This window comes from Dermacentor silvarum, chromosome 10 (genome assembly GCF_013339745.2).
Source record: "Dermacentor silvarum isolate Dsil-2018 chromosome 10, BIME_Dsil_1.4, whole genome shotgun sequence".
Classification (NCBI taxonomy): domain Eukaryota; kingdom Metazoa; phylum Arthropoda; class Arachnida; order Ixodida; family Ixodidae; genus Dermacentor; species Dermacentor silvarum.
The window spans coordinates 96,066,691-96,092,385 of record NC_051163.1 but is presented as its reverse complement, the minus strand read 5'-3'; the positions used below and the strand labels follow the sequence as shown (position 1 = coordinate 96,092,385).

The window sequence follows — 25,695 nt, the reverse complement described above, 5'->3', positions numbered from 1 at the left end:
GTTGGCGATTCTGTGTTGATTATCGGCGGCTAAACAATGTTACCAAGAAAGATGTCTACCCACTTCCGCGTATGGAGATGATGCCTTAGACTGCCTTCATTCGGCTTCTTACTTTTCTTCTGTAGACTTGAGATCCGGCTACTGGCAAATCCCGATGCATGCCGAGGATAAGGAAAAAACAGCGTTCGTAACACCCGATGGACTTTTTGAATTCAATGTCATGCCGTTCGGCTTGTGCAACGCACCCGCCACCTTCGAACGATTCATGGATACTATTCTGCGAGGTCTAAAGTGGGAAATATGCATGTGCTACCTCGACGATGTTATTATTTTTGGACGCACATTTCACGAGCACAACACGCGTCTTGGTATTGTACTCAGCTGCATACAGAAGGCTTGTCTGGTGCTCAACTCTAAAAAGTGTCATTTTGGTGAGCGCCAAGCCTTGGTGTTGGGACATCTTGTGGACAAAGACGGCGTCAGGCCTGACCCTGCGAAGACAGAGGCTGTTGAAGCATTTGAACCACCTCAGTCCGTCAAACAACTTCGCAGCTTTTTAGGACTCTGCTCCTATTTTCGACGGTTCATTCCTCGATTTGCTGACGTCGCTTATCCCTTGACCAGCCTCCTGCACAAGAACGCCGCTTTCGAGTGGACGCCTGATTGTTCTGCTTCCTTTCGACAGCTGAAGTTTCTGCTGACGTCGCGACCAATTCTCCGACACTTCAATCCTTCCGCGCCAACAGAAGTCCACACAGATGCGAGTGGTGTAGGTCTTGGTGCTGTTCTGATTCGGCGCGTGGATTACAAAGAGCACGTCATCGCCTACGCAAGTCGGTCATTAAGCAAACCCGAGCGTAACTACACGGTGACTGAGCAGGAATGTCTTGCTGTCATTTTTGCGGTGCAGCGATTTCGGTCGTACCTGTATGGGCGTCACTTTACGATCGTCACAGACCATCATTCTTTGTGCTGGCTCGTGAATCTTCGCGATCCATCTGGACGCCTTGCACGATGGGCCCTGCGTCTGCAAGAGTACAGCTTCACTGTATCCTACAAGAGCGGCGGACGACATGCTGATGCCGATTGCCTTTCCCGGATGCCTCTTAGTACAACGGAATGCGACGCCGAAAGTTTCGACCACCTCATCGCATCCGTACACCGTGATTTCCCAGATGTCACAACCTTCGCAAGAGAGCAACGTGATGACCCGAGTTTAGAGCCACTTTTCTCTGCAGCGAAAGAGTCGACATCATGTAGTTTTTGTGTTCGGGATGGACTGTTGTATAAGAAGAATTTTTCCGCGATAGGTGCACAGTTTCTTCTGGTGGTGCCAGAAGCCCTCCGCTCTTCTGTTTTGCGCGTCGTGCACGATGATCCAACTTCAGGTCATTTAGGCTCCACGCGGACACTCCATCGAGCCAAAGAAAGGTTTTACTGGCCTCAAATGCGCAAGACCACGGAGACATACGTAGCCACTTGCGCCGAGTGTCAAAGTCACAAGAGACCTACTGCAGCTCCAGCCGGTTTCTTACAGCCTGTGGTGCCACCCAGTTCCCCCTTTGAGCAAGTCGGCATCGATCTCATAGGACCGTTCCCACGTTCTTCCACAGGCAACCGCTGGATCATAGTATGTGCCGACTACCTGACTCGGTTCTGCGAGACGGCAGCACTACCCTCTGCAACTGCAGGCGAGGTTTCCCTGTTTATGCTACATTGCATTATACTTCGGCATGGTCCCCCTCGAGTGATCATTAGCGACCGTGGCCGTCAGTTCACAGCTGATGTTGTTGAAGAACTTCTACGTTTGTGCGCCTCCCACCTGCGACACTCAACGCCTTACCACCCGCAAACTAATGGGCTGACAGAACGCACGAACAGAACACTTGTGAACATGATTTCCATGTACGTAAGCTCGGACCATAAGAACTGGGACGAAGTATTGCCGTTCGTCACATACGCATACAACACCGCGCAACATGAGACCACTGGATACAGTCCGTTTTTCCTGCTCTACGCTCGTCCGCCGAGGTACACTTTGGACACTATCTTCCCTTTTGGCAGTCACGACGACGCTTGTATCGCGGAAACTCTCTGCCGAGCAGAGGAGGCTCGGCGCATCGCTCGATTACGTACTCTAGCTTCGCAAAAGCAGTACAAATCCCGATACGATAGTCGACATCGGCAAGTCACTTACGAACCGGGTGACCTAGTGTGGCTATGGACTCCCGTGCGTAAACGCGGTCTATGTCAAAAACTGCTCGCTGACTATGGTGGGCCGTTTATTGTGCTTGAACGTCTCAGCGAGGTGAATTATAGAATTGCGCGCCTCACTTCCAGTGGGAGACGGTCATCCAGGACCGACATCACGCATGTAGCCCGCCTGAAGCCGTTTATTCAACGAAAGCCCCACTGACTTCTCGCCCGGAGGGCTTCGTCTGCGAGGGGAGCCATGTTACAGTGCGTCAAAGGTAGTGGAGCGGCAGCATCAGCAGCAACAACATTAGGAGAGCAGCGAGGAAGAGAAGGACGACGTGTAGTATCGGCACCCACTTGCCCTACGGCTCTCTGCAATAAACGCCTTCTACACACCCCGTAACAATATGTATGCGTTTTTTATTTTATTTTGTTTTCACTGTTGTCTGCTGTTCTGGTGTCGACAGGAGCCTAGCCAGGCATGCATAGTCTCGCCTTTTTCTCTGGCGCCACGGCAATCATGTGTTGTCAAAACTTGCAATAAACTTGAAACTAGCGAGAGAGGTAGGTATAAAAATCTGCCCTTTTAGCCCTCAAGTCGGCGGCTTTGTTATTACAGGAATCCGTGGGAACCTGCTGCCATCCATTCCCGGTCCACCAGCTTTCGTTCATCATCATTGACTGGGCAAGACAGCAAGACCTCCGACAGTATTTCGTTGTTCGCTTCTGTGTCCTCTTCTTCGACTGTTGCATCATATCCCGTCTTCAGGAGGAGGAGGAAAAAGAAGAAAGGAAAGGCAGGGAGGTCAACCAGACGCACGTCCGGTTTGCTACCCTACATGGGGGAAGGGGATTAAAGGGATGAAAAGAAAGGAGAGAGAGGGAAGAAAGTACTCGCAGTATGAACACGTGCGGTTGTCCAACACTTCACAGTCGGTCACTGAGGCCAGTCGACTTCATGAATTTTTACAAGGGCCGCGTCGCTTTGTGAGCCTGCGACGCGTGGGGCCACAGTCCAAACATCTTTGTCTCTGAAAACGGTCTCCTGTCTAATTTGTTTAACACGCTCCGGAGAATTTCCCGTTCGGACTCATAAAGATGACAGAAACACACGTGTTCCACCGTCTCCTCACAGTTGTACGAGTCACAGATTGGTGTGTCGGACATGCCCAGAAGGAATGAGTTTTTGCAGGGTTCCGGCGGGTCCCCTGCACTCCTTTACCATGTGGCGCAGGGTGCCCGGGACTCGGCAAAATGTGCAGCGGTACAGAAATTGCCTTGGAGATACCTGTTCAAATAAGATACTGTTAAAATAAGTGTTCGTATGTAGTCTTTGAATAACGGTGTTCCTTATAAAAACCGTGTCTTCTATGTTGAATATTAGTTGAGGTAGTGGGTAATTTCTTCGTTCGCGTCTATGGTGCTCTAGTATATATGTGTACATATTCGCGGATGTCTTCCAGCATCGTCGCATTTTTGGTGCCCTCTGATAGAAAAGCCTGACTTGTACGCTCTCGGGCTATGGCGTGAGCCTCTTCGTTGCCCGCCAGGTACTTGTGTATTTGGGTCCATGCTACGTAAGTCTATGAAAAATATCCTCTTCGGTTAGATGTTTCAGTAAAAACGCGCAGCTGAGTTCTTTCTCTTTTTATTTAATTATTTTTACTACGCTAGCTCTAGCGTACTGTTCGCCATCTCCTCTGCTTGAGGTTGATTTATGTACTATGCGCAAAAAATAAAATGGGAACAAATTGAATATTACTTGCATATGTTGTTTCGCTTTATAGTTTGCTTGTATTTGAAATATTGGCTAAATTCATTCCACAAGACGTATATGGTTGAAACTACTCTACGCCTCGAAACCAGCTGCAGAGCAAATAAATGTCGAGCTTCCTTGCATTTACGCGTAACATGCGTTATTAAAAATTATTTCGAGTCAAAGTTTCAATTTAGGCTGACAGTACGCGGTGAATAAAAGATAGCTCATGTTTAGAGACTGGGAAAGGTTAATAACCAGACATGAGTGATCTTACCTTAGTTTAACTTCAGCTGTAAACAAAAGATGAAAGCTGAACTGAATGATGGAAACTGAATTATGGAAAGAAAAAGGTAGATTCGCTTTTTAACTTAACTATAAAACCTAGATCTAGCTGGATGCTAGATATAGGAATATTTGAATGTTATTTTAGATACTTCATTTTTCTAATACCGATTTTAAAGCAATGCATTCAACTTACATTCAACAAGTACAATCCGATGATCTTATGTCTCTAGGTCGGCTAAAGTCATACTTTACAGATTTTCTGACACATCATTAATTTGAGAAATTCAATTAGTTCAATAATGCCCTTGCGCTAGCCGGACAGTGTCCAAGAATGAGGATGTATGTGGTAATGGTACCGCCACCTAGCGGCCGTGGCCACTCGGAGAGGCCTCAAACGGCCGCTGGAAAAGGGCTTTTTCGTTCTGTTTCCGCGTAACTGATTTGTTTTCTTGTATATTCGAATAACAATCCGAAGATATTATGTCTTCAGCTTGTTCGTAAGTCGTACTTTGCGTATTTTGTTTTAAACATTACTTATTTCAAAAAGGCACTCACTGTTGGCGGACGGCCTGGAATAACGAGAATGTATGTTGTACTTACGCATACGTACGTGAGCACGTGACGTGCGTCGCGTGTGGTGGTGGTGCTTGTTTGACGTCGTCTAACGTTAGTTGGGTGGTGGCACTTGCCTAACGTCCGCACCAGCATCGGTGCACTCTCACAGGGTGGAATAGACGCGGATTTTTTATGTCTCTTTGCTCAGTTGCTGAGCCACGACATGAGTGGCAAGTGTCTTCCACAGAAATTTATGTCTCCATGACTTCATGTCTGATGTCATTTATTGCCCGACAAAAATGGCCGAGGAAACCTTGCGCTGTCACAGTACAAAAGAAAGCTCGCTTTGAAAAATAAAAGTAATTTTCCGAACACCGGTGAGACAAGGAAGGGCGTCGGGTATCGCACCTTCCCGCTCTTTGCAGTTGGGCTTTTTTTATACCACGGGCTTTTGTAAATTGTTGCGAACAGGAGCGCAAAGGCAGGTACTCTTTCGCACGGCCTTAAGATGGTGCTTGCGCTCACGCGCAACAGCCTAGGTGCAATACGGCAACGATCAAGCAGCCAGTGCCCAAACTTTGACATTTAATCGATCGTTTTAAGCAATACCCCGTCTTGTATTCTTGTAGTTGTATATACCCTCACAAACCTGTCGTAAGCAACCAGTGAGCTGCAGGCGGACGCGTGCCGCTCCGTCTTATCCCAACTTGTGAGCTTGATCACGCTTTGTATTTGCGTCCATCAATTTTTTTTTGCGCCACCATGTTCAGCGGTTTTGCATGCCGGGTGTCTCCCATTTATTTGTGAGTTGCGCATGTGTATTATTCTTATCGTAATTCCTCTGGTTCAAAACCATGATAGAGGCACTTCTTCGGTAAGCAGCGCAGTAATTCGTGGGTCTGTTCAGCACCGTAAGCTATACAATGAGCTGTTTATGACGTGTGCCACGGACATCAGCTTAGGAGCGTTTCATTATACTCGATATGCCCCTTTACACCACGCGTCTTACATATGTGGGGGTCTCTTTGTCTCTTTTCACGCGTAATGTTCAGGCAACCTGGTTTCTTTTGACTTTTCTTTTTGCGATTCCTTTCTCGCGTGGCCCGCACATTCTCGAAGACATATGCGCCGGTCGAAGCCGTTTCACTCAAAATATTACGCAACTTCGAAAGCCATAATGACAGCACACGTGTTATCCTAAACACGCAGGTATGCCGGCTCTAAGTCAGCATTTTGGTGCAGACAGACAGAGCAAAGACGAGATTTCACCCTGCTTGCTCTCTTTTCCTTTTATTATAATACAAAGAGGCGATGCCTGTGAATATAACCTTGGAAGTTTTTGGGGATGTGATTTAGTTAGGAAATGCGCGATAGGTAATTGCACTTCTTGCAAGAGCGCTACAGTTTCGTCAGTCGACGTTACAAAATGCAAGTGAATCACCGGAATGGAAAAATACTTGTAATGGTGGTTATAATAATTGCATGGCACGCTGCTTTCTGGTCGCTGCGAAATGCCCCGTGCAGAACATTTCAGAGGAATGCAAACGATGAAACTGTGGTATATTAAAAATTATGTGGGGACATATTTGTTTTGCACTCTGCTCGGCTTCACTCTTAATTCATGCAAACATTGCTGAATATCATAAAGGATGTGCTTTTTATCACCTTGTGCGGAAATTTCAACCATGTTCGAGGGTCGACCTAATTGTGCTTACGTATCTATCTATCTATCTATATATATATATATATATATATATATATATATATATATATATGTCCACTGCAGAACGAAGGCCTCTTCCTGCGATCTCCAATTACCCCTGTCTTGACCTAGCTGATTTCAACTTGCGCCTGCGAATTTCCTAACTTCATCATTCCACCTAGTTTTCTGCCGTCCTCGACTGCACTTCTCTTCTCTTGGTATCCATTCTGTAACCCTAATGGTCCACCGGTTATCCATCCTATGCATTATTTGACCTGCCCAGCTCCATTTCTTCCGCTTAATGTCAACTAGAATATCGGCTATTCCAGTTTGTTCTCTGATCCACCCCTTTCTCTTCCTGTCTCTTAACGTTAGTCCTAAGATTTTTCGTTCCGTCGCTCTCTGTGCGGTCCTTAAGATGTTCTCGAGTTTCTTTGTTAACCTCCAAGTTTCTGCCTCACATGTTAGCACCGTAGAATGCAATGATTGTACGCTTTTCGTTTCAACGAAAGGATTTGGTAATACCAGTCGTATGCACTCCAGCCCAAATTTATTCTTCTGTAAATTTCTTTCTCCTGATCAGGGTCTCCTGTGAGTAATTGATCCAGCTAAAAGTAGTCCTTTACAGACTCTAGAGGCTGACTGGCGATCCTGAATTCTTGTTCCCTTGCCAGGTTATTGAACATTACCTTTGTCTTCTGCATAATAATCTTCAAACCCACTCTTACACTTTCTCGGTTAAGGTTCTCATTCATTTGCGGTAATTCGTCCCCATTGTTGCTGAATAGAATAATGTCATCTGCAAACCGAAGGTTGCTGAGGTATTCGCCATTGATTCTCACCCCTAAACCTTCCCAGTCTAAAGGCTTGAATACTTCTTCTAAGCAAGCAGTGAATAGCATTGGAGAGATTGTGTCTCCTTGCCTGATCGCTTTCTTGATAGCTAACTTTCTACTTTTCTTGTGGTGACCCAAGGTTGCTGTCCAATCCTTGTAGATATTTGTCAAGATATTCACGTATGCCTCTTGCCGTATCGCGGCAATGCAGGCCCGTTTATCGCAACCCGAAGTGCGCATGCTCTTGCTGATTCACAGAGAATAAAAGCAGCCACGCTATCTTCAATAAACCATTTCCATTGCTTGCACCTACTGAGTCTGTTGTTGTTACCCGCGCTACAGCAGTGGCGACGAGGATGGGATTTCACGTGAGCGTGGCCTGCGACTTACAGGATGGACTGATGGCATCTCGCCCACCGGTTTTGGACGAGACGGTACGCAGCTGGAGCAGGCCCCGGAAACTCCGCTGGTTTTTTGTCCACGCGAATTGCAGCGCCATCCATGAGCTGGATGCGGAACCCAAATCGCTTTTCTTTTTTTTTTCTTGTCAACCCTCTCTCAACTTTGTCGTTTCTCTCTCGCCTTCAACTATCGGCGGCACGGCCAGCGCTCGTCGTCGGCTGTGCTGATAACGGCCAAAACGGCAGAACTTTTTTTCTGGCTTTATACGGTCAGTTTTTCGCCTTCCGTGCTAGCAGTTTGGTCCCTGTGGTAACCTACCGTTGCACGTTTGTCGGCTTGTTTTCCCGCCATGTCTCGCAGCTGTCGCTGTTCGTGTGTGGTTCAGTGGTGTACGAACACATCAAGACTAAAGCCCCTATATTTATAAAAGTAGCACCATTCTTAGATCTTGCCGCCACCGCGCTCACCCCGGCGCTTCCTCCTCGCCCTCTCTTAGCCACCTCCTGTCGCCCCAGCCTCCTCCGCTCCCCCATTGGCCAATCCGTTTCACGTGGAAGTTCGCGTCGCGCTTTTGTATATTTTTTTTCTTTCCAGCGCGCTCCGACTGCCATTCTCGGGCCTGTGCGACGAAAGTGCTGTACGCACAAACGGATCAAACGTGTTACGGACAAGAACTTCGTTGTGATGGCATGCTGCTGCGCCTTAAGTTGCCGCAACCGACAAGGCGAGGGCAAAAGGCTTTTTTTGTTTACCATCCGGCGTGCGCAAACGCTTGCTGCACACTTGATATTTGCGCCGTCTCGCATCGTCGCGTTGCTACTTCCAAAACGGCATTATTAAGACCAGTTACTGACTGAAGAAGCAAAATCGCGCCTCAAAAACGTCTCCGCAGGGCGCGATCGAAGTTTTCCTCGGATTTCCTCTGGTAGGGCTTTAGCTGTCGTCTGCCACGGCAGGCCCGACGCAGGCGGCGCCACTGTCGATATCGCGCCTCGATCGCGCTGGTCGCGCCGAGCGCGATAGTGGAACTGGAGGAGGAGGGAAGTGGATGGCGCTACTTTTTATATATAGGGGCTTTAATCAAGACGAAGTGAGCCATGCGACGTGAAATTCTACCGCATCCCTAAAGACAAAAGGTGAGCACCGTGCTATTTACTTCCCGATTTTTATTTGTGATAGTAATGGTGCGCAGTCGTGCATGGCTGTCCGGTGGTGAGGCAGCAGTTGGCTGATTTGAAAACACCACAACGATGCCGTAAATCGTTGTGCCAACAAGCAGCGAACAAAAAGCTCCTGATCTGTGCGTATCGCAAGGAACACGTGTGTAGGTGTGCGCTTTGCACTTATTTCTATCTAATTGGTCGCAATCGTTTAAAAATGCGTTTCTGAGAATTAAGGTACAACTAGTACTCTGCCGCGATGCGAAACGAGTTCTGTTTTGTATGTTCCAACTGCGATGTTATAATTTATGATCTTCACTGTTCTTCTGGATGGAAGCGTTTTTAACCTACGTTGGAAGGATGGACCTAATGGGTTTGCCCAGAGACAAGGTCAACAACCGCAAAATATGCTCTGTGCCCTTCACGGAGGTGGATTTTATGGACCGAGCGAGAAGGAGGCCGTGAAAAGCTGTTCTGAGCATTGGCCATTAGATCAATTACAATAAATGTTTTTTTTTACATGTGCGAACATGGAACACCATCCGCGTTTTGTTGCATTCTATAGTGTGTTGCACTGTCTGCTCCAATTCTGGTTTTCGCAGACGAACACAATAAAGTGAGTGCAAAGAAATGTTGTGTTGTAAGTGTAATTATTTTTAATATAATTTGGGCACATGCTTGCTTGATCGTAATAATGAACGGGATTGCGTGCATGAAAACGTAAAAAGAATCCACTGCGCGCAAGCACGCAGCACGAATGCACGAATGGCACGGCCGGACAGGAGAGGAGCGCGGAGCACGCGCTTCGGTCCGGTGGTGCGTCTGATAACGCCCGCGACGAAAAAAAAAAAGCGCGCCGCGGACAGCTAAAGCAATAAAAAAAAAGAGCATTGCACGTGGCATGAGGGGAGGGTGAGGCGAGGCTTGCGAGGAGGAATAGGAAAGTCAAGAGGGAAAGGAGAAAAGAGCGGAACAACGCTGTCATAAAAAAAGGAAGAAAAAAAGTTATATAGCGAAAGGGGGAGGGTAAAAAAATCGCGCCGCTTTTCTTTCTTTTTTTCTTTTTTTCGCCACCGTAGTACCGTCATCCATCCGCTAGGGCCTAACTGAAGTGCGCCTTGGCGCTAGCGTCGACTGAGCGTCTGCTATAAAACAACCAATGGGAGGTATAGGAAGATTCACCCCCCTGGCTGGAGCACGTACAGGATACGGCTGGAAGCTTATTTTGAGGGCAATGGAATTACCGACACGGCCAAACGCCGAGCTCTGCTGGTGTCTTCATTGAGCGATAATGTCGTGCGCATGTTGCAAGGGCGCCTTCCAACCATGTCGGTTAACAGCCAGACTTACGATGAAGTCGTTGAATGCCTAGAGGGACACTACAATCCTCAAGTTAATGAAATATCGATGAGTTTCTTGTTCTTCACGTGCAAGTACAGGGTTGTAGAAAGCGTTCGGGAATACATTGTCGACCTTCGGATACTGGCGGAAAGTTGCAACTTCGGAAACTCGCTGCACCGTATGCTGCGAGACCGCATAGCATGCGGAATCAGGGACTACGACGCACGACGCTGCCTATTAACGCGGAAGAAGCTAACTTTTGAGGAGGCAGAACAATTTGCCATAGCTTCAGAGAAGGCGCTAGGCGACGTTCGTGATATGCGAGAAGCAGACCCAGTGACTTCGGGAACCAGCATCAATGTTTTACAGTCGCAGTGAGGACGACGACCCTGGACGAAGTGGAACACTGTATAAATCAACCATTCATATGAGCGTTGTGGCGGCCCCCACGCGACACATCATCGAAACACGAAGTGTCACCATTGCGGCAGGAAAGGTTATCTGGCGAAGGTTTGCAGCAGTGGCTGCTCTTGGGAACGTGGCGCCTTTGCCGTCGAGGAAATGGAAGGTGAGAGCGAAGAAGAAATGTTGCTGTCTCTTGTCGCTCACAGCTGCGCCGACAGAGCTATGTTGAAACCTCTCGAGGAGGAGTTGACATGGCAGGGCCGGAAATTGCGAATGATTCTAGATACGGGTTCTCCGGTCAGCGTCAAACCGAAGAAGATATTTAATGGCATCTTCGAGTGGTCATTTCAGAGCGCTCTCGCCATGCTACAAAAGTGGTGAAAAACGACTTTAAAGCTGTATTACGGCAATAACCGGGTATGGAAGTGATGATCCTGCTTCGTTATCATCAGAGGGAGCCGTTTCTGCAAGCGGTAACGCTTAGTAACCGTTTTACACGATCTTTGTAGCGCTACCAGAGCGCTCTAACACGACCAGCCGAAGATGCCATAAGAAACATCGCAGATGGTGGCCGTCACTGGAAAAAACATCGATCCGCTTAACACGTTTCCTTGGGCCATTGCCAGTTGTCGGCCAGATAACCATGATGGTTCAGTCTGGATCGACGGTTGTGACCAGCACCTTAATCGTGGTGGCATGTGACGGACCACTGCTCTGCGGCCTGAACACGATAGAGGCCTTCCGTAAGGCGGGTGTGTCTTTCTGGGACACTGGAACCACCTCGAGTGTAAATGTTGTTCGTGATAACAAGATGACGCCTCTGCTTGATGAATTTTCGGATCTTTTCGTGAATACGCTTGGCTGTTGCAAGGGCCACCCCTGTGCAATTACACCTTAAAGAAGGGGCTCGCCAACGTTTCTGTAAGGCACGTACAGTGCCTTATGCCATGCGCTCCAAGGTTTCGGCCGAGATCGACCGTCTTGTAAAAGACGGTGTGCTTTCGTCGATAAACATTTCAGATTGGGCAACACCGGCGGTACCGGTAGCAAAAAAGAACGGCGATATACGATTGTGCGGCGACTTCAAGTTGACAGTGTACCCGGCGTCGCACTTGGAACAGTATCCCCCGCCCAACGTTGAAGACATATTTGCGGCGCTTTCTGGAGGCAAAGTCTTCAGCAGTCTGGACCTGCGCAATGCGTACAATCAGCTGCCGCTGGACGATGAAGCTAGAAAGACGGCGGTACTGAACACACACCGGGGCCTTTACTGCTACAATCGCCTAGCATTTGGAACTGCTTCAGCCCCCGCCTTGTTCCAGCGACACATGGAATCGATTTTGCAAGGTTTTCCGAATGTTCAAGTGTACCTCGACGACATCATTGTGGCGGAGAAGGAAAACAACACATCGGTACTGCGGCATGTGTTTCAGCGGCTTCGTGAACACAAGCTGAAGTTGAACAAAGCCAAGTGCCGGTTTAGGGTAGCACAAGTGTCGTTTCTGGGGCACCGCATCGATGCCAAAGGTCTTCATCCTCTGCAATATAACCTCGAGGCAGTAATGGCCGCGCCAAAGCCAACATCGGTAAGCCAGCTGAAATCTTTCTTGGGCTTAGTTACTTATTATGCTAAATTCTTGCCCAACTTGTCAACGACGCTGGCTCCCATATATCGCTTGCTGGCAAAGGGTGTGTTTGGGCAATGGGGGCCATCTCTGGACAGCGCATTTCAAGAAGCAAAAAGGGTGCCTTAGGCAAGGCTAAATTTCTTTTCCACTATGCATGACCCGCGAAAAACTCTTCGACTGGAATGCGATGCATCATCGGTCGGTTTGGGCGCAGTGCTGTCCCACCGCATCAAGGGCGAAGACTATCCGATAGCTTTTCGCTCTAGAACCTTGACGCCGGCAGAGCGCAATTACTCGCAACTGCAAAAAGAAGCGCTCGCCCTAGTTTTCGGTGTGATAAGGTTCAGAGACTATCTTTTCGGTATTAAATTTTGTTTGATAACGGATCATAAGCCGTTGACAGGGCTGTTCCATCCCGTGAAACCAATTCCACAGGTGGCGGCGGCCAGGATACAGCGTTGGACGCTGTTTTTATCAGCGTATCAGTATGACATAGAATTCCGGAAAGGGCCATTGAACGCGAATGCCGACGCTTTGAGTCGTTTGCCGCTGCCGGAGCAAGGGTACCCGGGTGAAGATGATCCCGTCGAATATGTGCTATATGCGCAAGCTTTGACAGATTTTTCTCTTAGCGCGCAGCAGTTGGCAGACAGCACGAGCGAGGACATGCCTCTCCGACAGGTGAAGACGTGGATTCTTCGTGGTTGGCCAAACCAGCTGGGGCCGGAGCAACAGTGTCTTCAGCCGTACTTCACCCGCAGATACGAACTCACTGTGAGTAAAGGGCTAATATACTGGGGTCATCATGTGGTGCTGTCCGAGACCATGCGGGCACTTATTCTGAGCACTTCACGACACCCACCCAGGCAAGACTGCAATGAAGTGCCTGGCACGTACGATGTTTTGGTACCCCGGATTGGACCACGACATAGAGAAGCTGGTACAAAGCTGCCAGCAATGCGTGCAATGTTGACCCATGCCAGCGGAACAGGTCACTTCAAGCTGGCGGAAAACCAACAAACGTTGGTCTCGCCTGCATATCGACTATGCAGGGCCAGTGGAAGGTCACATGATCTTGGTGGTGGTAGATGCGAAAACGAAATAGATAGAGGCAGTACCCCTTAAGACAGCAAGTGCAGAAACTACAGTCGAAGTATTCCGAGGGATCATCGCGCGTTTTGGTCTGCCCCATACAGTCGCTTCCGCCAATGGGCCACAATTTAACAGGTCAGTCACTGAAAGATTTTTCAAAGATAACCATGCGTGTCATGTTATATACCTATGCGTGTCATATTATCCACAGTCAAATGGATTGGCGGTGCGTGCAGTGCGCACCATTAAGCAAGGTATCAAGAAAAATAAGGATGGAAGTCTACTCAATCGTATTTCCAAGTTCTTGCTACGCTAGATACGCTACAGGGCAACACCGACTCGAGATGGCAAGTGGCCCGCCGAGATGTTGCTGGGTTTTCAACCCAGGACCTGCCTAAGCGCACATTTTTCAGAGAAAGAGGTGGCACGGGATCCCACGTTGAGCAGACCCTCGGCACCGTTGTCACAAGTGTTTTCACCGGGAGCGCCTCTTCGGTCGCGGCAGTACAATCACGCTGGCCAGAGATGGTTACCCGGCACGGTGACGTCAACAAGAGGTAGGCGCATGGTCACGGTGCTCACCACAGGAGGGATGCAGCGCCGTCACGTGGACCAAGTGCGGCCACGACTCACAGCTGATGAAGTAAAGCAAGAATTCTACACAACTCGGCCCGGACCCAACCAAGTCACGGAGAGTGATCAACCCTCTGCAGTGGAAGACACTGAACCATCGTCAAACGGATCACTTGTAAAATCCCAGACTTCCAGAGAGGCAACCTCAGGTGTACCGGCGGGCTTAGGACTTCCTAGGTGTTCTACGCGCACAAGGAGGCCACCCGACAGGCTACGCTTCTAAGGGGGAGCAAGTGCCGTATCGCGGCAATGCAGGCCCGTTTATCGCACCACAAAGTGCGTGTGCTCTTGCTGATTCGCACAGAATAAAAGCAGCCACCCTATCTTCCATAAACCATTTCCATTGCTTGCACCTACTGAGTCTGTTGTTACCTGCGCAACATCACCTCCTGTACTCCTTGTTTACGCAATGCCTCGATGACTGCTGTTATCTCTACTGAATCAAATGATTTTCATAATCTATGAAAGCCATATAGAGAGGTTGAGTGTACACCTCAGATTTCTCTATTACCTCGCCGATGGAAGGTAATATGATCCGTCGTAGAATATGACGACGGATATTCTACGGAATATGACGACGATATTCTACCACGGATATGATCCGTCGTAGAATATCTCTTACTGAAGCCAGCTCTTAGTTGGCTGAAGCCTGTTTTCTTGGTGTTGCCCTGATTCTACTTGAAATTACCTTGGTGAATATTGTATACAGTACTCAGAGCAAGCTAATGGGTCTATAATTCTTTAATTCTTTAACGTTTCTCTTTTTATGGATGAGTATAATGTTGGCGTTCTTCCAGCTTTCTGGTACACTTGAAGTCGTGGTGCATTGCGTATCAAGGGCCGCAAGCTTTTGAAGTATGATATATCCTTCACCCTTGATTAAATCGACTGTTATTCCATCTTCTTCGGCATCTTTTCACCTGGTCATGTCTTTCAATGTCCTTCTAACTTCATCGCTAATTATAGAAGGGAACTCTGTACCCTGTTCATCACTACTTCGAATGAAAGTAGCTTGGCTACTCTTGGCACTCTACAGGTCAGAATAAGTTCTTCCACTGCTTTTACTATGTCATCAATGTTGCTGAAGATAATAAACTGCTTATCTTTCAGTGCATACATTTTGCCTTGTGATATGCATAGTTTTCTTCTCATTGATTTCATGCTGGGTCTATATTTTACCGCTTCCTCACTCTTTTCTGCGTTATAATTTCGTATATTCCTTACATTCTTCGTGTTGATTTGTTTCGCCAGTGCAGCAAATTCTAACTGACCTTTGGAGATGGACACTTTCATGGTTTGCAGTTTCTTTGTTAGGTCCTTTGTTACTTGGGAGAGCTTACCTACCCGTTGCCTTGGGGCCTCACCTCCCACTTTAATTGCTACTTCTGAGATCAACCTAGTTACAGTTTCATTCAATACCTCTATGTTGTCTTTATCTTCCTGTTCTAAAGCTACATATCTGTTTGCAAGCACCAGCCTGAATTGGTCTGCTTTTCCCCTTACTGCGTCTAGGTTGGCCTGTTCATGACTAACTTTATGCTTTCTCTCTTCAGACCTCACTAACTTATGGTCACTACACTTTACCCTACCTAATACTTCTACATCCTGCACTATGCTGGGATCGGCAGGGAGTATGAAATCTATTTCATTCCTTGCTTTTCCATTAGGGCTTTTCCAGGTCTACTTCCTGTTGTTGCTCTTGCTGAAGAAGGTATTCATTATTCAGAGCGTATTACATTCCGCGAATTCTACCAACATCTCTCCTCTAGAGTTCCTAGAATCGATGCCGTAGTTGCCAATTGCTTGCTCGCCAGCCTTCTTTTCCCCCAATTTTGCATTGAAGTCGCCCATGACTACAGTACACCGACTTTGCACCTTTCTCATTGCTAATTCAACATCTTCATAAAACTGTTCTAAATCTTCATCACCGTGACTGGAGGTTGGGGCGTATGCTTGTACAACCTTCATTCTATACCTCCTATTCAGCTTTATTACGACGACTGCTACCCTCTCATTAATGCTGTAGAATTCATCAATGTTGCCCGCTATGTCCTTGTGTACTAGAAATCCTAATCCGAATTCTCTCCTATCTGGAAGACCTCTGTAGCAGAGGACGGGGCCGTTATTCAGCACTGTATAAGCCTCACCAGTTCTTCTCGCCTCACTAAGGCCATTACCATCCCAGGCAATACCTGATAATTCTTCAACTAGCTCTGCCAAGCTAGCCTCACTCGATAGGATGCGCGTGTTGAAAGTTCCGAGGTACGGTTTACATTGGCGGCCTGTCCGGAGCGAGAGACTCTTAGCACCCTCTACCGCGTCGCAAGTCTGACCGCCAACTTAGCCAGGTGCTCCGCAGCCGCAAGGACTGAGGGCCATGGGTAAATGGTACGTGTCATTAGGGAGGTAGTGGCCGAGTACTGCACCAGGGAGGCCAATTCCTGTTCTGGTGAGGGAGTGACTTTGTTGAAGCTTAGTGGGCCTTCCTAGTTTGGTTGCACCTCCACTAGTATAGACCCATGCACTAGCTCTCGGCGATACTTTTTTGCCTGTTTCAGGTGCCACTCCATGCCTGAAAATTCACGTTAATTAACCCCAAAGGTCGTGAGTTCGACTCCGGCTACTGGTTGTATATCCAGTGCCGTAATGAACTCTCTCCTAATTAAACGTACCTTAGATAACTTCGCCCTAATTATCTCTACCTTAATTTACTGTTGCCTAATGAACTTTTCCCTTAATTTACGTCCCGAACTGCCTTGATTGGCTCACTTTTGGAACATCGAGGTCAAGCCAACGCCGACTACGCAGGCCTTTCCGCCTTATGAGCCTTATAATCATCCTCATCATAATCATCGCGATCATCAGCATATTTTTATGTCCACTGCAGGACGAAGGCCCCTGGCTGCGATCTCCAATGACCCTTGTCTTGCGCTAGTTGATTCCAACTTGCATCTGTAAATTTCCTAACTCATCACTCCACCTAGATTTCTGCCGTCCTCGACTGCGCTTCCTTTCTCTTGTATACCCTTTCTGTAATGGTCCAACGGTTATCCATCCTACGCATTACATCGCCTGCCCAGATCCATATTAAATGCGAAGCATTTCTTGGCGAACATTTGCCACTTTGACAGTATTGTCACCTGTAGTCACCAGTATTGTCACCTATCTAGCCGCCTATGTCTTGGTGCTCTCATGGTCGTATAGTTAACTTGGTATTTACCAAAATGAGCATAGTATGACGAACAATATATGACGGACATAAATGATAGATTCTGACATGCACATCACAACATGTGTGTAATGTAGGTCCTGAAATAGCAGCCGATGCCTTGGTGGTCTGATGGTCGTTTCATTAACTTAGTAGGTACCAAAATTGGCATAGTATGACGCCAGTGTATGACGAACATAAATGATAGGTCATGACATAAATTTTATGTCATGCGTGTCATGTAGGTCATGTAGAGTCGCCTAAAATGACAATGACATAGCGAAAAAAACATTAACACTCAAAAACCACCGAAATGAGTTCTGGCGTGCTTGCTAAGTGAAAGAAACACTAAAAGATGAGAGCAGAAGTCATAGACATGAGCATGACCCTGCAAAAATTACAGTGACTCAGCAAGAAAACATTACCACTAAGAAAACCACTGAAATGAGTTCTGACATGGGTACCAAGTGAAAAAAAAACACTAACTAATGATGGTAGAAGTCAAAGTCGTGAGCATGACTAGGCAAAAATGAGAATGACTCATCAAAACAAATTAAAACTCAAGAACCACTGAAATGGGTTCGGATGTGGAAACTAAGTAAATGAAACACTGAGGATGATGGTAGAAGTCATAGTCGTGAGCGGGACTCCGCAAAAATGAAAATGACAAAGAGAAATAGATTAACACTCAAAAACCACTGAAAGGTCTTCGGACGTGGGTACTAAGGTTCAACACTAAAGGATGGTGCTAGAAGTCGTATTCATGACCATGACTCAACAAGAATGACAATGACTCAGCAAAAAAGGATTAACACTCAAAAAACAAAGTAATGGGTTCCGAGGGTGTACTATGTGAAGGAAAAGGCTAAAGATTGATGGTCGAAGTCATAGTCATTAGCATGACTAAGGCTTTCGCCTTAAGGTCTTTTAGGCCTAGCCAAAGGGACTCCTCAGGACTCATAAAATGAATTTCATGACATGCTTGTAATGTAGGTCATAAAACAGTCGCCTAAGTCTTGGTGCTCCCACGGTCGATTCCCTTAACTTGATAGACGTCACACTGCTTCGCATAACATCGATTCCCACAGGGTGTGGGTTCTGCCCCCTTTTCCGCTGGGTCATTGTAATTTTAGGCGGCTGTTTCATGACCCACATGACATGCTAGTTATGAAATTGATGTCATGCCCTATCATTTATATTCGCCATACACTATTGTTATAGTATGCCAATTTTGGTACCTACCAAGTTAACGACACGACCATGAGAGCACGAAGACGTAGGCAGCTGTTTTATGACCAACATGACACACATCATGATATTCATGCCATAACCTAGTATTTGTGTTGGTCATACACTCATGTCATACTATGCCAATTTTGGTAAATACCAAGTAAACGATACGACCATGAGAGCACCAAGACGTAGGCGGCTAGATAGATAGATACTGTCAAAGTGGCAATGTTCGCTGAAAAATGCTTCGCATTTAAAAGAAAGCTTGGCGATGATCATGCTAGTGGAAATGTATGCGGGTTCCCGTGAAACAATAAGCACATCAAAGTCGGCGTCATCCGACTCACTTTCTCCCAGACGGAGACAAATTTTCCCCAGGAAACTAATGACACCTTTCGATGAGCGAAAGGATGACCTAGAGGCGTATTTGCATCGGTTTTAGAGGATCGCAGTCAGGCTAGGCTGGGAGAAGAGCAAGTGGGCCAGCGCCCTGAGCCTGTGTTTTGTAAGGGAGGCTCTGAGGGTGTTTGGCCGGATGCCAGCAGAAGAATCGTTAGACTATGACAAAGTACAAAAAAACTTTATTGCATAGGTTCAAGTTGACTGTTGAAGGTTTTCGGGAAAGTTCAGACTGTGCAAGATAGAAGATTCAGAATTGGGAGCAATTCCTTGCCAGATGTAGCAATGGTTTGGTCATATTTCTGGAAGAGAGAAAACTACAGACTGTGGAGGAGATGGCAGAGCAAACAGACCAGTTTGTAGAGGTGCAGGTATTGAGAAATTTAGGAAAGGGTGTTAGGGATGCTTCCACTTCAGAGGGAGATGAGCTGAGAGAAAAACCCCAAATGGATGGGCGCAGGGGACAGCGGAGATGTTTCCTCTGCGACCGTCCCGGTCATCAGGCAATTCTTCTTCTTCTTCTTTCTTTCTGGAGTTTTACGTGCCAAAACCAGTTCTGATTATGAGGCACGCCGTAGTGGAGGGCTCCGGATTAATTTTGACCACCTGGGGTTCTTTAACGTGCACTACAACGCAAGCACACGGGCGTTTTTGCATTTCACCTCCATCGAAATGCAGCCGCCGCGGCCGGGATTCGATCCCGCGATCTCGAGCTCAGCAGCGCAACGCCTTAGCTGACTGAGCTACCCCGGCGGGTATCAGGCAATTCATTGTCGTGCGGCACGTGATGACCAACGTGAACGGAAAGATTGTGAATGGTGTAACAAGAGGGGACACAAAGCTGAGGAATGCAAGCATAGATCACGATAAGTGTAAACAATTACAGCCCCTTGGGAAACTTGCGAAGCTCGCAGGTCGGAAAAAAAGGAAAGATCAGAGGTCGTAAGTGCAGCCATTGTTGAGAGTAAAGAGCGAGATAGGCCAGTGGTAGAAGGTAAAGATGAAGGAAAGAAGGCTACTGTATTAAGAGACACGGGTGCGGACACTGTGCTAGTAAGGAGAAGTTTGGTACCTCCAAAATGTATGACGGGGCCGGTGAAACCAGTTATGTTCGTGAACAGCTCGGTGATATACCTCCCGGAGGCTAATATTTATATATTCACACCGTAGTATACAAGAATGGTGACAGCCAGGTGCGTAGAAGAACCTGATCTTAGGAAATATACCAGGACCGAGAGCAGTCGATCACCCATAGTCGCTCAGAGAACCTATCCGGTCAAACAGATCTAGGAACTGTGACGACAGTAAGAGGGATAAAGAACAAGAGCTGAACACGCATATACAGTAGTTAGGCAACTTGATGTACCCGTGGAAGAGCGGGGAAGTCAGCAGAGAGAGAATAGAACACTCAGGTACGTGATGCGGAAGATCGGTGGTAGACCTATGCGAGAAGGGGTCAGAGAAGTTGAAACATATGAGCTGAAAAAGTGCCTGGTATAAAGAAAATTTTGGAGTAAGGGGAAACACATGATGCAATTGATGCTGCTGATGCAACATGAAGAGTCCTAATGGAGAAGGGTCATGTTAACGGACACAGAAATGGGACAGATAATAGCGGCACTAACCAAAACAATAATTCGGCCAGGAGTACACAGGGAGTTACATACCGTATTAACTCGATTGTATGCGACCGCGATTGTAACGCGAGGGGTGCCTTTTCAATGTCTTCATACGAAAAGAAGAAAACCGCGAAAGTAATGCGAAGAGCGACTCTTTGTTGCGTCCTGCAAAAAAAAAACGTAGAAGAAAATCGCTGAAGTAAAGCAAGACCACCGGATGCATGAAACAGTTGCCCTTGCACCCGGTCGCAAGATACGCATTTGTTGTCGCAGCTAAACGTTTATTCCCCTCCCGGGTCCTCATGGGCCTCCTGGGCGTCCGGGGCGACCTGGACTTCCGGGGGGGTTTCCTGGGCCTCCGGCACCTCCTGGGCCTGGGGCGCCTCCTGGGCCTCCGGCGCCTGCTTGGCCACCGTCACCTCCTGGACCTCCATCGCCTCCTGGGCCTCCGTTGCCTGGTCCTCCGGCGCCTCCTGGGCCTCCGACGCCTCCTGGGGCCCCGGTGCCTCCTGCGCCTCCGGAGCCTCCTGCACCTCCGGCGCCTGCTGCACCCCCGGCGACTCCTGGGCCCCCGGCGCCTCCTGGGCCTCCTGTGCCTCCTGGGCTTCCTGGGCTCCCGGGACCTCCGTCGCCTCCTGGGCCTCCTGCCTGTCCTGGGCCTCCTGCGGCTCCTGGGGCCCCTGGGGTTCCTGGGCCTGCTAGGCCTCCTGGGACTTTCGCACGAACAGAGTTATCTCATTTGCTATCTGCCACGCGCTCGCAATGACCATGACTCAGCAAAAATGACTAACTCAGCAAGAAAACATTAACACTAAAAACACCACTGAAATGAGTTCTGACGTGGGTGCAAAGTGAAGAAAACACTAAAGAATGATGGTACCAGTCAAAGTCGTGAGTCTGACTAGGCAAAAATGAGAATGACTCAGCAAAACAAATTGAAACACAAGAACCACTGAAATGGGTTCGGAAGTGGGAAATAAGAAAATGAAACACTAAGGGATGATGCTAGAAGTCATAGTCGTGAGCATGTTCCGCAAAAACAAAAATGACAAAGCAAAAAAGATTAACACTCAAAAACCACTCAAAGGGGTTCGGACGTGGGTACTGAGTGAAGGAAACACTAAGGGATGTTGGTAGAAGTCATATTCATGACCATGACTCAACAAGAATGACAATGACTCAGCGAAAAAACATTACAACTCAAAAACAAATGTAATGGGTTCGGAGGTGGTACTATGTATGCGAACGAAAAGGCTAAAGATTGGTGGTCGAAGTCATAGTCATGAGCATGACTAAGGCTTTTGCCATAAGGTCTCTTAGGCGAAACTTTTTGTTGCGTCCTCAGGACTCAACAGGACTGATGAAATTAATTTCATGACATGCTTGTAATGTAGGTCTTGAAACAGCCGCCTAATTCTTGGTGCTCTCATGTTCGTTTGCTTAACTTGATAGGCTTCTCGCACACTGCTTCGCATAACATCGATTCCCACAGGGCGTGGGATCTGCCGGATTTTTTGTATCATTCCGATGTTCTCGTAGATGTAACATTGATGTTTAAACTGATAGCAATTTTACGGACCCCTGAAGTGCATTCGCACCGCCGGCGCCACCATTTTTTGACGCATTTAAACGGTAAGAGGAGTGTTGGAACGTACGCAGAGGCGCGAAAAAACTTGCAGGGGACCCCTGGCCAGAGTTTCTCGGGACCATATAAAGTTCTTTTCTCCGTCACTCGGCTGCAAGGACAACGAAGCTAAATGGGCATGCTCCGTCAACCTTCCGTCATGGATTGGCAGAGCGCGCAGTGCCCACCATTAAGGGAGGTATCAAGAAAAATAAGGATGGAAGTCTGCTCAATCGTATTTCAAGTTCTTGCTACGCTACATAACTACAGGGCAACAACGACTCGAGTTGCTGGGTTTTCAACCCAGGACCCGCCTAAGCGCACATTTTCCAGAGAAAGAGGTGGCACGGGATCCCACGGTGAGCAGACCCCCGGCACCGTTGTCACAAGTCTTTTCACCGGGAGCGCTACACACTACATTACAGAGAGAAATGGGAAAAACAATCTTTATTCATGAAGACGGCTCATTGACCTAAGCAGCGAATATCATCAGACGCGAGGGACAAATATAGATAACGATAAATAAATAAAGAGATAACAGGCACTCCTAGCCACCCTGACTGTAAAGCGGGTATTCCGGGGGGACTTCCGCAAGTAGTTGGTTGTTCACACGGCTGGATGAATGAATTAATATTATGAGCGTGCCCCTCGAAATGAAGCGGTTCGTTGCGCCACCAAGCTCTTTTTTATTTATTTATTTATTCATTTACCCTCAAGGCCAAAGGCATTACAGAGGGGAGTGGGGAAAATACAAACAAATACAACAGCAAGATACAGTGAGTAATAATAACAATTTCGAACAGGCATGTACTTAAGTAATGGTTGTTAGTGCTTCGCGAAAACGTTGGTTATCAATGATTGATACAATGTCAGCTGGAAGGTGGTTCCACTCGATTGCTGTGCGCGGAAGGAATGACTCAGAAAATGTTTTCGTTTTACAAAATGGAATACCTACCTTGTAGCGATGATCAATGCGATGGGACATATATTGCGGTGATAGAATAAGTATGTCGTGAAGAAAGGTATGGTAGTATCCATAATTACTTGTTTAGCGCAAAAGCAACGGACACGTGAAAGACGACAGGACTATTATGAAAGACGACAGGACAATTATGGATTCGCACCAACTAGCCCGCCAACGCATTGTACTGAAGTATGGTAGTATATGTTATGGAATAAATTCAAGCGGCTAACTCTACGACGGACTGCTAGAGACGGAAGCGAGAGGCTAGTAGTCACGGCTGTTATGCTAGCAGTGCGATTGTAGTTGGACAGAATGAAACGAGTCGAGTTATTCTGAACAAGTTCCAGGGCAGTGATTAATTTTACATGCATAGGATCCCATACAGAAGCAGCACATTCAAGCTTTGGTCACATTAAAGTTTTGTAAAGTATCAGTAACTGAAGAAGAAACGGTGGAAAAGTTGCGACGTAAGTATCCTAGCATACGGTTAGCCTTGTTAATAATTTATTCTGTGTGCTCCGTCCAATTTAAATTACATGATGTATGAACACCTAGGTATTTGTAAGATGATACGGATTCTAATGAAACACTGTTAAAATGATAAATAGGAGGAGTGTTAGTGCTTCGGGCGACACGCATAACCTTGCATTTTTTTACATTTAGTTCCATTCGCCATGTTTTACACTAATTGGATAGAGCCACGATGTCTGTTTGGAGAGTGTTAATATCCCTATGAGTATTAATTTCGTGAAAGATTACACAATCGTCAGCGAAAAGAAAGATGTCAGAGGAAACAACGGAAGGCAGATCATTAATGTAAATTAAGAACAGAAGGGGTCCAAGGACGGACCCCTGAGGAACGTCAGAATGTACGTCAATAAACGATGCGTTATGACCATTAGCACTAACAAATTGTAATCGGTTAAGAAGAAAGAATTCAATCCACATAAAAAGGTTAGGATCAAGGTTAAGAAAACTTAGCTTGTGAAGAAGTCGCTGATGACATACTTTGTCGAATGCCTTCGAGAAGTCCAAGAATATGCAGTCAGCGAAGGATGATTCATCAAGAATATGGTGCAATTTAAGAGTGAAAGACAAGAGCTGAGTTTCACATGAGTATGTTTTACGAAAACCATGTTGTGAAGACGACAAAAATGCATTATCTTCGAGGAAATTTACTAATGACTTAAATATTACATGCTCAAGTAGTTCGGAGCATGTACTATTAAGTGAAATGGGGCGGTAATTAAGTGGTGAAGTTTTACTGCCGGACTTGTGGAGCGGAACCACCTTCCCAATCTTGACTCCTGTAGGAAGGCTAGATGTGTCAAGAGATTGCTGGAAAATCTTGGTTAGTATAATGGAACTATAGGCTGAAGTACTTTTCAAAAATTTAGTAAATACACAATCATAACCAGGCGATGCACTTTCTTTAGTGAATCAATTAGTTTAGCAACACCTGATACATCAATGAAAAACCAACGTGATACAGATTTGGTAGCTGCACGTTTGAAACAGGGCAAAAGTTTGAACAAACACGTCATTTAATGTTATAGCACATAGGTTGTTAGGTATGCTATCACCGTTAAGGTTTTCAAGCGCTATGAATGAGTCGTGTGCTGGATTTATGAGACGCCAAAACTTTCCAACATTGTCGTTCAGCTGAGATTGCAGAGTTGTTGTCATGAAGGAAATCTTAGCGGATTTGAGCGCTTGTACATAAGCCTCAGAGGCTAACTGATAGGCTGCCCACCTGGAGTTAATTTTAAGTGTTTAGCTAAGCGATAAAAACGTTTCTTCCTGTTCGATAAACGCTTAAGGTTAGGATTATACCACGGGGCACGTGGGTTAGTGGCGATGCTCCGCTTTGGGATGTATTTATCTGTAAGTTGGCGCACTTTGTTTTGAAAAAGATCCCAGTTAGCTTCAACAGACTGGTTATCGAAACCTTGTAAGAAGAAGTCGAGAAACGTGGCTAGATCACTATTAATAGCCTGAAATTTAGCTCTGTCGTAGTCTAGTATAATTTTGCTTACCTTCTCAGTTTTAGGATGTGGTGTCTTTAAGTGGAAATTAATAAGAACGTGATCACTGATTCCTGGTAAATGAACAGTGTCGGATACAAATTCTGGATTAATATTCTTACCTGTCATACCTGTCTTTCTTTATTTACAAACGTAAAATTTCCTGCATAAAGGTTTCTCAACCCTTAATGGGAACTTTGTAACTTCCATTGTTGGTGGTCTCCCTATTTTTCTGCCACCAAATCTCCAATACGCTTTACAAGTTTCTGTTGTGGACATGTTAACTTTCCCCCTGCTCTCCCTGAATCCAAGAGCTTCAAGGAGGCAAGCGGAGGCTAAACCTATCCTTGCATTCTAATAAAACATGTTCCTTCGGTTCCCTAGCTTCACTGCTGCAAGCACATGCTTCGGCATTGGTCTATGTGGGCGCCCTCCAGTGAGGTAATGTCACGTCCCTTGGGAAGTCAGTTGTACTTACCGCAAAATGGCCGAAGGTTCACACGCGAAACTGTAGTGATGATGATCATGATGATAACAATGCTTTTCTCGAAAGATTGCACGGTGGTGTTATGCTTTCAACCAAGATAAATGAAAGCACAATTGAAAACAATACCGAATCAAATGACGTAATGC

The 25,695-nt window shown here is 46.8% G+C and overlaps 4 protein-coding genes across 12 annotated transcripts in view; 1 reads left to right on the top strand and 3 right to left on the bottom strand.

Annotated features, from left to right (window-relative positions):
- The window catches only part of LOC119466324 (uncharacterized), a 683,885-nt gene that overhangs the window by 237,452 nt on the left and 420,738 nt on the right, over positions 1–25,695 (bottom strand). The gene's annotated exons all lie outside the window — the stretch shown is intronic.
- LOC119466322 (PE-PGRS family protein PE_PGRS26-like) overlaps positions 1–25,695 on the bottom strand; it is a 471,155-nt gene that overhangs the window by 101,094 nt on the left and 344,366 nt on the right. The gene's annotated exons all lie outside the window — the stretch shown is intronic.
- Positions 11,589–16,570, top strand: LOC125941072 (uncharacterized protein K02A2.6-like). The gene is made up of 2 exons (XM_049657997.1): positions 11,589–12,227; positions 16,553–16,570. The coding sequence occupies exons 1-2, from the start codon at positions 11,589–11,591 to the stop codon at positions 16,568–16,570; spliced, it is 657 nt and encodes a 218-aa protein (XP_049513954.1).
- The window catches only part of LOC119466316 (uncharacterized PE-PGRS family protein PE_PGRS20-like), a 1,297,174-nt gene continuing 1,290,475 nt past the window's right edge, over positions 18,997–25,695 (bottom strand). For 4 of the 8 annotated variants that reach the window (XM_049656753.1, XM_049656754.1, XM_049656752.1 and 1 more), the window contains exon 3: positions 18,997–21,163. In XM_049656753.1, the coding sequence (XP_049512710.1) occupies positions 20,751–21,163 (413 nt within the window). In that variant the 3' untranslated portion in view covers positions 18,997–20,750. The remainder of the gene's footprint in view (positions 21,164–25,695) is intronic. The other 4 variants (XM_049656748.1, XM_049656750.1, XM_049656749.1 and 1 more) reach the window with 2 other exon arrangements.

What these genes read in the sequence shown, in the direction of transcription:
- LOC125941072 (XM_049657997.1), top strand. Translation starts at nt 11,589, where the DNA reads ATGCGCTCCAAGGTTTCGGCCGAGATCGACCGTCTTGTAAAAGACGGT.